Source organism: Macaca thibetana, chromosome 9, assembly GCF_024542745.1.
Source record: "Macaca thibetana thibetana isolate TM-01 chromosome 9, ASM2454274v1, whole genome shotgun sequence".
In the NCBI taxonomy this organism is placed as follows: domain Eukaryota; kingdom Metazoa; phylum Chordata; class Mammalia; order Primates; family Cercopithecidae; genus Macaca; species Macaca thibetana.
The window spans coordinates 89,482,756-89,495,901 of NC_065586.1; the positions used below are offsets into that span (position 1 = coordinate 89,482,756).

Genomic DNA, 13,146 nt, shown 5'->3' on the forward strand with positions numbered 1-13,146 from the left:
CTTACTGGAAGTACAGCTGCTTGACTGGAATAGCACTTCATTCAAAATAGCCCTGGGGCTATGGGGGCTGTAGCAAGAAAAAAAATATATTTTAGGAAGGGAAATGTATCAGTCAGCTATTGTCATATAATGCTGCATAACAACAACCCTGACACCTCAGTGGCATGCAGTAATGAACCTCTATCTCTCACTCACATTTGTGGGTTGACCAGGCTTTGATTGACAGTGGCTGGACTTGGCTCCAAGCTGTGAATTTGGTTTGCTCTATGTATCTCTCATCCTTTTTGGACCAGGAGCTACCTGATAGATGTCCTTCTCACAGAGATGACAGAAGTGCAAGAGAGCAAGCCCAATTGTGCAGGCATACTTCCAGTTTTCGCTCACATCACATTCACCAAAATGCTCACTGGTCAAAGAAAGTCACATTACGAAGACCAACCTTATAGATGATGGGGGAGCAAGTGGATATTTGCTAACCATGTTCTAATCACCACAAAATGAAGGGAAAAATATCATGTGCCCACCATCTGTATTTCTTTTATTTCCCTGGCTTTGTGTGTGTGTGTGTGCGCACGCGCACGTGTGTGTGGTTTTGCTGGAGTGGGTTGTTTTTGGTGAGCGTGTTGGTTTTTGGTTTTGCAGACTGGTTTGAGTGTAACTCAGTTTGAGAGTTTGAGATGTTAAAGATGAGAAGATCTGGGGGGAATAAAGGGAACTGTGATAAGCTAATGGAAAAATAAATGTAAACCACTCATTTGCTCTTTCCTACGTGCAAACAACCCACACCTCTTTAAAAAAAACCGTTACTGTAACCATTTTGAGGGAATTTTAAAAATCAAATATATTAGATTATTTCTTGAAAAAAAATCTTCATAATCAGGTGCTATAGGTCTTTGTATCTATGACAAAGAATGCATCTTTGCCATGGAACTCATTGTAGTATATTTTATTTATTTACTTATTTTTAGAGATGGGGTCTCACTCTCTCACCCAGGCTGGAGTGCAGTGGTGCCATCACAGCTCACTGCATCCTGCAACTCCTGGGCTCCAGGGATCTGTCCAGCCTCTTCCTCCTGCATATTTTAAAGATATCTTAACTAAGATTGTAATAGTAGAGGAATCAGATGGAAATCTTCTCCTTTAGGAATTTCACACCTCAATTGCTTTTACATTTTAGAAATTTCAAGAGAAGTTAAATGTTGATGTAATTGACGACTGTGAAGAAAAACAACTTGTTGCAATTTTGGTAAGTGTTTTCTTTCTAACCTTAATGCCTGTTAAATAGATAATATAGAAATCAATAATATATTAGGACATGCTTTCTTGTTTTTCAAGTAAATATTGAGTTTTCTCTTTCCTGATATTTCTCAAGGCTAAAAAGAAAGAATTCTTCTGAAGATTGACCTTTTGATTCCCTGCTTTTCTTCATCTTTGTCGCCTCTGGTCCAATTCCCACAGATAATTTACAATTGCAGCTAGGCTAGACTACTGCTTACGGGACTTCAGGCACAGAATGTAGGGATATCAAGGCACAGTTTAATAGCTTTGGATGACACCATGGCCACCCCAGAGGACATGACAGAGTTAGCATGGAGCATGGATCCTTCTAGGCACTGGCACCCCCTGCCATTTCTAGCTTCTCTTCTGGAGTCTGAAGGCTCCATTCTTTCCTGTTGTTGCCAGTAGGCCATCCCTATTATTTCTGGTTGAAATTAACTTTCCCACTTCACTAATTCTGTCTTTTGTTGTGTCCAATCAACTGTTAAACTCGCTCAATAAATTCTTAATTTCAGAGATTTTTTTTCAGTTCTAGAAGGTACTTTTAATTCTTTTGTTAAGGTTCTAACTCTGTGTTAAAACTTTTCATCATTTGATCTATTTTGACTATTTTTCCCTGTATTTTAAAAAACGTATTGGTGTGTATTATTTTAAGGTACTCATCTTAATACCAGAATCACCTATAGATCTGATTTTACTGTTCATTTTTACACCTGGGTTCTAGTCATTTGATCCTGTTTTAAAGCATGCCTCATGCTTTTAAAATAAAAAATCAGATATTATAGATAAAAACTTGTAGGGGCTCTGAGTGATATTATCCTTCTGCAAAGAGGGTTAGAGTTTCCTCCGGCAGATGAGAGAGTTGTTTTAGATTTCATCTGGGATGGTCTTTTTTGGTTTTATTCCTCCTATTAGGGTGCAGCCCTTGTTTCTAGAATGTGGCTCTCCTGGAATCACATGAAATCCTGGGATACTTACCAAGACCCCCAGACCTTGAATTTCAGAGGGCTGAATTCCATCTGATTGAAATGGAAAGATCACACTTAATTTCCTTACTAACTGCTATAACCTGTTTTCCACTGTCTCTTTCCAATCTGTGATGCGAGTGTTCTTTCTAAACTAAGACACATCGACTATCTCACCTTCTCCCTTTCCATCTTTTATGGGCTCTGTCCTCCCACCCGGGGCCTTTGCTCTGCTACCTTAGGACTGTTGGCCTTTGACCCCTTTTCGGGGCTTACTTCCCACCCCCATGTTTTCATGTCATCTGAGGTTTCCTTTTCTCCCATTTTGCTTGGCTCTCCCTTTGAGCACCATCCTCTCGGCCTGGCCCAGAAGATCATCCTTTCTTCTCCCCACCTGCCCTCAACAACAGACATCTTCTTGGAAAACAAAACATTCACTGACATCCGTGTCACTAGAAATTCTCTAATTTCTTATATAAAGGAAGAAGGATCTCATGTTGTAGAAGCAATAAAGTGGACAAAGAACCAGTAGACTTCCTAAAAAACAAAACAACAACAAAAAAACAGCCTATTTTGAATGTAAAATCTACTCAGGGCAAATCCCGTATCATTGCTGCATAAAATTGAGGAATGTAACAAATATTTGAGAGGAGTTCTCCAAAATTATCCTGGCATCATTTCTCAGCTACGTAATTATTTTTCCATCTTCATGTACGTGAGTCTTTCTCCAGGCCTGCACTTTAATGTTAGCTCCAGGGAAGGCTCAGCCAATTTTCTGGGTATAGCAACAGTTCTGTGCAAGAGTGTGAGGGGCCAGCCCAGGCCCAGGGGCTGGGGGGACTGGAAACCATAATTTTGCTTTAAATAGCTATATACCATTCGGTGTTGAAATCTGTGTAGAGCATGGCCGTCCCCTGAAAAACATTAAACTTAACAAAGGGGAGTGTGCTGCCTTTCCCTATGTTTGTGTCCTCCTCAGTGCGCTAGTAAGGACATAGTACACATTCAAATAAATACCCATTGAACTGAATTGCTCCTGCAGGTCTGTCTGGTAGACCTACATAGTCGTTGCTAACTTCTGCCTCTTGGCACTTTCTCACCCACATGGAATCTCTCCGCTTCCTTCTGCCAGCTCAGCTGCATGCATGTCCCTCCAGCATCTCTCCTCATTTAAAAATTTCCCCACCTGTCCAAGGACATTCAGTTTATCCCTCAGCATGGAGCACTGGCCATACTCTCTGATTATTCTAAGTGCTTACTTTTCACTCATCTATATTTTATAGTCACTTTAATAAGTTAAGTCCCTTAAGGGCAAGATCCATATTTTTAATTCTGAAGTCGCAGCAATGCCATGTGTCTACTTCACTGCTTTTTCACATAATCCGGAATCCTAACCAGATGTGAGTTAAATGAAATGTCTGCAAGTATATCTTTGTACTGCAGGGCAATCATTGGTTTATCCGTCCACTCATTCAACAGGCATTTCCCAAGCACCTGCATGAGACTGGCCCTGCGGATTTGGGATATGGCAGCAAATAAGCAGATGATCCCCACCCTCGGGGAGCTCACATTCTAGTGAAAAACTGTCACTGAGCACATAAAGAAAATTCAAAAGAATTGAATTAAGCAGTCGTTTACTGTTTACTGAATATTTCCTGAACAGATAAAAAGTTGAGTATTGAAAATGAGTAAGGCTTTTGTAACTAAACATTTTATTTTGCAGCATAGAAAGAAAACAGCTACTGGAGTTGGATTTGGAATGGTATCCCATCACTTAGAAAGTCTTTAAGATAGCCAAGTCTCAGTTTCATCACCTGTAATATGGAGACAATTGTGTAGGACTGCCGTGAGGATAATCTGTGCAAACTGCATCATCCAGTGCCTGGCACATGGTGGCTCAGTGAATCACACATTGTGTTATTGTAATTTTGGTTTACACTCAATGTTGGCTATGGGAGTGGAAAGGGAAAACAGATGAATGTAATCTGAAACAATCCATCCTTATCTCAACAGAAAGAGGACTTGCCAGACCCACGCTCTGCAGAACTGTACGAATTCCGCTTCAGTGACTTCCCCATTACAGAGCACGGATTGATTCAATGTGGAATACGACTGTTTTTTGAAATAAATGTGGTGGAGAAATTCAAAGTACCTGTAGAGGTCAGATGGTATTTAATTTAAAATACTATGTGATTATGTGGCTCTGCTTCACTGATGTTTTCTGTGGTTCAAAAGATGGACTCAGTTTGAATTTTAAATTATTATTAACTTTCTAAATACATCAGCTTAACCCCTGTCAACAAGACCAACACATCTTTTTAGATAAGATTGCCACAGACCTTCTAACCTTTAGAATTCTCTTCCAAAGTCTGAATGGTGTCGTCTTCTTTTAGGTTCTTACCAGATGGATGTACACTGTGAGGAAAGGGTACCGAGCTGTCACTTACCACAATTGGCGGCATGGGTTCAACGTGGGACAGACCATGTTTACTTTGCTGATGGTAGGTGCAGAGGGTTGTAAATCCTTGTAAACCTGCAGATTTCCCATTTGAGCATGGTGAGAAATAGGTATGGTCCATCATTTTAGATCAGTAATTTAAAAATTCAGGGCACAAACCCCTCTCTGCTGCAGATGAGTTCCAGGGAACGTGGGTATCCTTGAGCACCGGTGGGATGATCACTCAGACATTCACATACTTACCTTCTTAAAGGAAAGCTCAGTCATTACCCACAATGCTACAATACTCACAACAAATAAAGTGAACTTGCTCCAAAAACTAGTGGGCCTATTCTCTACTGCAGGCAGGCCTTGCTGCACTTGGTATAGAGATATGTTAATTCAAATAAATTATAGATATATGTATTTATGTTATTTTTTTTAGACAGGAAGATTAAAGAAATACTATACGGATCTTGAAGCCTTTGCCATGCTTGCTGCTGCTTTCTGCCATGATATTGACCACAGAGGCACTAATAATTTGTACCAGATGAAGTAAGTGAACACATGTGCAATGTTGACCTGTACTGGTGGACATTGGAAGGTACCTAGAGTGAGAAAAATGCTTCTCCCTATTCCTTGGCCCAGTCAATCCCTCTTTGCCATGTTTGGAAATCCCAGGGCTGGGTTCTATTCCCTCCCAAGCTTCTGCCTTCACGATAACATTGCTCTTTCTCCCTAGGTGCTTGCATCTCCCTTTCCTTTCTGTTTTCATTTCCAGATGTGCCTCTGCCTTCTTCCTATAGGCCTTCAGGCTTTCTTCTCTCAACTTTGTTTAATCAGAGTATTGAATTCCTGTATTAAAGTGCATGAATCTGGCTGGGCACGGTGGCTTGCGCCTGTAATCCCAGCACTTTGGGAGAGTGAGGCGGGCGGATCACCTGAGGTCAGTTCAAGAGCAGTCTGGCCAACATGGCGAAACCCTGTCTCTACTAAAAGTACAACAATTAGCCAGGTGTGGCACACCTGGGATTATAGGCACATGTCTATAATCCCAGCTACTTGGAAGGCTGAGGTAGGAGAAATGCTTGAACTCAGGAGGCGGAGGTTGTAGTGAGCCAAGATTACGCCACTGCACTCCAGCTGGAGCGACAAAGCGAGACTCTGTCTTGAAAAAAATAAAAAATAAAAAACAAATACATAAGGTACACGAATGCTAGGCTTACACTTGTACACTCCTATGGAGTACTCCCCAGCTCAGGCTAGAGGACACTACCCCTGGGCTCACTACCCTTCACTTCCCTGGTCTTTTTGCTTCTACCAAACTCTCCTTCAGCTGGTCTTCTATCTTAACATTGATGCCATCTTTCTCTCTTGCCCCAAGAAACGAAGTACAATAAGAAGGGTACAGGCTCTGGGCTCAGGCAGATTTGGATTCACTGGGTCACAAGTTATTTAAGCTTTCTAAGCTGCGATTTTCTCATCTGGGAAGTAAGAATTATAATAATGGTACCCAGAACATAAGGTTGTTGTAAAGATTAAATGCGATCATGGATATAAAGCCCTCAACTCAAGGTAGGATCTTGGCAGTTAATAAATATTAGGTATGATTGCCGGGCATGGTGGCTCACGCCTATAATCCTAGCACTTTGGGAGGTTGAGGCGGGCAGATCACGAGGTCAGGAGTTGGAGACCAGCCTGGTCAACATGGTGAAACCCCATCTTTACTAAAAATACAAAAATTAGCCGGACAATGTGGTGTGTGCCTGTAATCTCACCTACTTGAGAGGCTGAGGCAGGAGAATTGTTTGAACTCAGGAGGCAGAGGTTGAAGTGAGCTGAGGTCACGCCACTGCACTCCTGCACTCCAGCCTGGGTGACAGAGCAAGACTCCGTCTCAGAAAACAAACAAACAAACAAACAAACAAACAAGCACTAGGCATTATGATTACTATTATTGTTATGATGTCATTGGCACTCTTCATTCACCAGCATTGCTCGTGGCCAGCCCAGCTTCTTGATAATGGGTGTTAAGATGGTCTATCTGCTCAGCCACACTGCATTCTCATTTCTGACACATGACCTACCCCTCTCCAGAAGCAGTGAAGTGTTGTAGACAGAACAGTCTTTGGAGTCTGGGGTTTGTGAGGACCAACTACTTCCTGATTGGGGGATCTTGGACAAGTCATTTAATCTATTTGAGATTCAGTTTCTTAGCTGTGAGATGGATAAAGTATTGACCTCTCAAAGATTGTTATGAGAATCAAATTAAATTACATATGTGGAACCCACTAGAGAAAGTGCCTACTAGGCAGGTTTCACATAATCTCTAGACCTTTGATGTCAGCCTCTTTTACCCTGAAGGCACTGAAGAAAAACAGGGTACAAAAGACTGGGACCCCTACTTATATCAAACTGTGATCTAATTGTTAATAAATGGGAACTCTAAGCTTACATTTATGTCACTGTCTTGGGGGAGGAGAGAAATGTTACCTTATAGTGCTTTTCATCTTGGTTCTATGCAGATAATTTATGGGCTTCCACATGTTTGCCATATGTTTTATAAGTCATAGTCCACCGCCATAAGCCCCAGGGAACTTAAAGAATTTAGATACATGGAGCTGAACTCCTTAATTTAAACAATTCAATCATTTATGCATTCAACAAATTAGGGTTTTTTCTTTTTCCAAAAGAGCATATTCTCATCTTCTAAATCTAGAAAATCTTTTCCAATATGTTATTTTTGACCACTTAGATAATTGAGTGGGGAGGAAGAAGACAGACATTAAGAAAAATCCTGAAACAATAAAGATTCTGTATTATAGGAACCTATGTGTAATTTTTAAACAGCTAGAATCATGGCATATTGTCTTCCTTCTAGATCCACGTCTCCATTAGCAAGACTTCATGGTTCTTCTATTTTGGAGAGGCACCACCTGGAGTACAGTAAGACTCTGTTGCAGGATGAGGTACGTAAACCTCTCTTTAGGACAGTTAAACACAAGTTCTGGATCAAAGCACTAGCCCACAGCAAATGCCTGGAAAAAGGGTGGCCTTGAGTTATAGCAGTTGATAGTGTATACCCTTATTGAAGTCAATTGATAGAAACTGCCATATTGAAACAGTTTTTGAACAACCAAGTTGGAAGTAGCTGAGACAGGTGAAGAGAGCCATGGAAAGTCACAGAATCTCTGTGGGTCTGTAGGGAAAGAAGAAAAAGCTTACGGTGGATGCAAAAGGGCTCTGTGCACCCCAAGCATATATAAATGTAAAGGGGAAAGGAGGTAACGTGGTCACTGATTTTCTTATTCTTTCATGGGGCATATGCTGTAGGGCATGGTCTATGCCTTTAAGAAAGTCAAGCTTTCATAGTGGAGTGCATTCACACATTCTTGCATTGCTATAAAGAAATACCTGAGACTGGGTAATTATAAAGAAAAGAGGTTTAATTCGCTCACGGTTCTGCAGGCTGTACAGGAAGCATGGCAGCATTAACCTCTGGGCAGTCCTCAGGGAGCCTAGCATCATGGTGGAAGCTGAAGGGAGAGCAAGCACTTCACATGGCCAGAGCAGAAGGAAGAGAGGTGGCGGGGAGGTACCACACACTTTTAAACAACCAGATCTCATGAGAACTCACTCAGTATTGTGACCAAGGAGGATGGGGCTAAACCATTCATATGAAACACCGCTCTCAAGATCCAATCACCTCCCACCAGGACCCACTTCCAACATTGGGGATTACAACTGAACATGGGGTTTGGGTGGGGACACAGATCCAAACTATATCATGGAGGTAGGCATGACTTAGCCACCATCAGAGAGGCACTGAACCATGCTCTGAGAGTTTCAAAGGGAGAAACCACATTTGTGTGAAGACTGTGGCAGCAGAAAGGGGCAAAGAGGGTGGGATCAGAGATGGCTTTCTGCAGGAGCGGCTCTGAGCCCTTTGAATTCATTGTGAATTGCACATGTTCTGTACTACTAATCTTCCAGAGAGGGTAGTCATTCTTCTTCCCTTGATCAATTTTATTGAAGGGATATATGGGCATGTGGAAAGTTGTGGATGTTGTCTAATTACACTTTCTTAAGAATGTTCCAAACCAAAAATGATTAAGGTGAGTCATTAGATTGAGGGGAGCACTGTTTTGTCACAAGCAGTGAACTTGTTTAGAATCACACGCTCATTAGGATACATGAGCCCTCTGGAGAGTGGGCTTTTCTCAGTTTTAATAATAATCTTCTATTAAAAGCTCAGGGAGAAGGCCGGGCGCGGTGGCTCAAGCCTGTAATCCCAGCACTTTGGGAGGCCGAGACGGGCGGATCACGAGGTCAGGAGATCGAGACCATCCTGGCTAACACGGTGAAACCCCGTCTCTACTAAAAAATACAAAAAACTAGCCGGGCGCGGTGGCGGGCGCCTGTAGTCCCAGCTACTCGGGAGGCTGAGGCAGGAGAATGGCGGGAACCCGGGAGGCGGAGCTTGCAGTGAGCTGAGATCCGGCCACTGCACTCCAGCCTGGGCGGCAGAGCGAGACTCCGTCTCAAAAAAAAAAAAAAAAAAAAAAAAAAAAGCTCAGGGAGAATATACAGAAAGATATCCAAGTTTAGAGAGAATACTAAATTCTTCTAGGTAATGAAAATCCAAGATGGTCCTCATAAACCAAGCAGGAAAATCTCATAAGGCAGAGCAACTGGGCAGACAAATGGAAAAACAAGAAAACTGCTTGCATTGTTTTAACAATCTGTGATTGACACAGCACCCAACACCATTGCCATCCCAAACCTGCTGTGGCATTTCTAATTCTGCAATGCTCTTGGCAAAGCGCTAACCTTGTATGAGTCCAGATGGTGATTCTCAGAAATGGGTACCTGGACCAACTCTTTCAGACTCATTCATTTAACAGGGAAGGGGCAGGCAGGCTGTTAAGACACAGATCCCGGGCCCCATTCTCCACTTACTGACCAGATTTTCTGGAATTTGGGCCTGGAAATCTGTATTGTGAACCAGAACGCTTTTAATTCTGATATGCAGACAGAATCTCTCCCTGCAGCAGAATTCACAGCATAGGTAACATCTGTTCTATGAGAATTAAAAGAAGCAGCAGAACTGAAAGTAACTCAGGAATGTAAGAGTAAATTCTTATTACCTAATTTGTTGAAAGTCTTTGTTTTGCTGGTTGGGACAATCCGGTTTCTGAGTAAGAATTTTCTGTAAATCTCACTGTTTATATGATACCACAGTGAGGTAGTGTCAAATGTCATGTATCACATAATCATACAGTTACCTACTAAAACAAAATACAGTTTTAAAACAGCAGCCAAATATCTAAATGCTTAACACTGGAAGGCTCCTAGTATCTTAAATGTTTTTCCTTCTGGGATTTTGCAGTTTAGAGTAGAGTTACAGTTTTCCATCTGAAGTATTTTAATGTTATTTACTTTGCAGTCTGAACTGGCTTTGATGGCTATATAAAGACTTATTATTCTTTCTAAAGAGGAATATTTCATCTCAGTAATCTATACCATCTTTTCAAGGACCTCTCTGTAATACCGTTCAATCTGCTAATTGCAGACTTTTAAAGCCTTGTCAATAGAGTCGCTAGGCAATGCAGTCACACACAGCCTGTTTATGAGCAGTCAACTTGGACACACACACAAAAAGACTGTTACCTATCAGATATTCTTTTTACATTTTGGGGAGACAAAGTAGTCCTTCTATTTTTTTTTCACTGTCTAAAGAAAATATACACACTAAAAATTTTAATTTTTTTAAATAAGGGAAATCCTTGGGATTTATTCAGTAATTTCAGCATTTGTGGGCATTACTCAGACATTTTGTTTTGCATATTATAAGGCTTTGAACTGCAATGTCCTTCTATCCCAGCAGAGATGGATCCACTGCTTTGAGGAACAGAACTGCCTATACTCTAAACCAGACAGAAATCAATGCTTTAACCTGAATGAATGGGTGGAAACTTTGTTAGCCGAATTTGCATGAGTATAAATTTTAATACTAGAATATACTATAGAAGTGACAAAATATATTGCTCAGCACAAATAACAAAATCCTGTTATTATTCAGAACATCTCTTTCCAAAGTGTATGATAATTTTATTTATGCTTTTTCATACCAACCCCATCAGTCTGCCCCATTTTACACATAGAAATGTGAAGGAGAAATCAAATACCTTGTGTACTGCCACTAGCAAAGCAAGAACACGTTGGCAATATTCTCTTGTGGGCGTCATAGGCACCACACTGAAGATTAGAACGGCCTGTACTTTCCCTGGCCTCAGCTAACTCGAGAGCCACAATCTGAATGAATTAAAGCCATTTCTACCTGTTTGGGGTGTGCTATGCAGAATTCATATTTCTATTGCCATTTTAATAGTCAGGGAAAATAAAATAGACTCTTTCTGTGAGCAAATGAAAGCAGCTGAGCAAGTCAGGGCCCGTGGCCAGGGGCTGGGAAGTAGGTCTCCTTTCTCGTCTGGTGCACCTGTCTCCACATAATGTCTTCAACACAATGCTCAAAAACAAATGGAATCTTACTAACTTACATATGTCTTCAATATTCATTAATAGTTGCAAAAGTTACACAGGCCCACTGTAAAAATTCAAACAATAGGAAAAACATCAAAGCCAAATATTTTTTAAATTGCTTCAAATCCTACCATCCAGAAATCAATATTTCATTAACATCTAATAAACCTCATTGCAGTCACCCTGTGGATATATACAGGAAGTATGGAGAGAAGGGACTTTTGAAAAATGTGATCCCACTACCCAAGCTATTTTTTTAAAGTCAGAATTGGTTTTTAATAGACTTCATTGAAGTATATGTACAATAACCTGCATCTCTTATTTTATTTTTGAGACGGAGTCTCACCCTGTTGCCCAGGCTGGAGTGCAGCAGCGTGATCTCGACTCACTGCAACCTCTGCCTCCTGGGTTCAAGAGGTTCTCGCACCTCAGCCTCCCAAGTAGCTGGGATTACAGGCATGCACCACCATTACTGGTTAATTTTTGTATTTTTAGTAGAGGCAAAGTTTTGCCATGTTGGCCAGGCTGCTCTCGAACCCCCTGACCCCAGGTGATCCACCCACCTTGGCCTCCCAAAGTGCTGGGATTACAGGCGTGAGTCACCACACCTAGCCTAAACTGCATCTCTAGAGTGCCCAATTCCATGAGTTTTGACTATTTATATACCTGGGAAATCAGCACCACAATCAAGATGCAGAACACTTGTATCACCCAAGTAATTGTTCATATCATGCCCCTTCACAGCACATCCCACTCTCCACTCCCAGCCCTAGGTGGCAACCATTGAAATGTTTTCAGTTGCTATGGATTAGTTTGCATTTTCTAGATTTTATATAAGTGCAATCATACAATTAGCACAATACTAGAATAATTATGCAATCAATCACACTCTTGCGTTGGGTTTCTTTCATGCAGAATAATAATTTTTAGATTATTCATGTTGTGTATATCCATGATTCATTCTATTTTTTAGAGATGGGGTCTTGCGCTATTGCCCAGACTGGAGTGCTGTGGCACAGTCAAAGCTCTCTGCAGCCTCAACCTCCTGGGCTCAAGCAATCCTCTTACCTCTGCCTCTCAAGTAGCTGGGACAACAGACATGAATCTCTATACCTGGCTAAATTTTTGTATTTTTCGTAGAAATGCATTCTTGCTATGTTGCCTAGGCTGGTCTTGAAGTCCTGGGCTGAAGCAATCCTCTCTCCTTGGCCTTCCAAAGCACTGGGATTACAGGTGTGAGCCACTGTGCCCAGCCAATTCATTCTTTTTCATTACTAAGTAGAATCTCTTTATCTTAAATAAAAGGTATTGCATTTGACTTTATTTGAATTTAACAGAAGAAATGTTTTTGAAATGGAAGAAATTGCAGAACTTCACATAATGGTGTCTTTATCACAAGAAATGTCAGCTCTTAAAGAGCCCTCTAAAATGAGTAACAAATGACTACAAAAAATTACAAAAAGCTGTAGCTGAGCATTTAGATGTTTGACATTTTTAAGCTATATGTGTTAACTTTACAGTATCTACTAATTCCCTTCTACGAAATATGAAGGAATTGGTATACTTTTTCCCACATATCTGTTTTATGTGGTATTAATTTTTTTATTTACCATTATTGATATTTATAAAATTACATTTTGCTCTGTAATTTCCACTACTGTTTATTTTAATTCAACTTTTAATTGAGTCCAGTACTTGACTCTACATCTTCATATAAATTTTATAATTGATTTGTCAATTTACCAACACACATACACAAACTTGTTGGTATTCTGGTTGGAATTGCACTGGCTCTATGGATTATTTTGTGTTCTTGTGGTCATTTTACACATAGGTTTTGCACTTATTCCCCTCTGAAAATTACTCATCCCTGAATGGAGCCAACTATCTGCTGAGTACCGTGGAGAAAGGGCAGGAATGAGC

The 13,146-nt window shown here is 40.9% G+C and overlaps 2 protein-coding genes across 2 annotated transcripts in view; both read left to right on the forward strand.

Annotated features, from left to right (window-relative positions):
- Window positions 1-13,146, forward strand: part of SLC35G1 (solute carrier family 35 member G1) — a 400,995-nt gene that overhangs the window by 138,881 nt on the left and 248,968 nt on the right. The gene's annotated exons all lie outside the window — the stretch shown is intronic.
- PDE6C (phosphodiesterase 6C) overlaps window positions 1-13,146 on the forward strand; it is a 51,005-nt gene that overhangs the window by 23,248 nt on the left and 14,611 nt on the right. Inside the window, exons 11-15 of the mRNA XM_050802770.1 lie at window positions 1,178-1,246; window positions 4,257-4,403; window positions 4,637-4,744; window positions 5,126-5,235; window positions 7,562-7,649. Coding sequence (XP_050658727.1) covers window positions 1,178-1,246; window positions 4,257-4,403; window positions 4,637-4,744; window positions 5,126-5,235; window positions 7,562-7,649 — 522 coding nt within the window. The remainder of the gene's footprint in view (window positions 1-1,177; window positions 1,247-4,256; window positions 4,404-4,636; window positions 4,745-5,125; window positions 5,236-7,561; window positions 7,650-13,146) is intronic.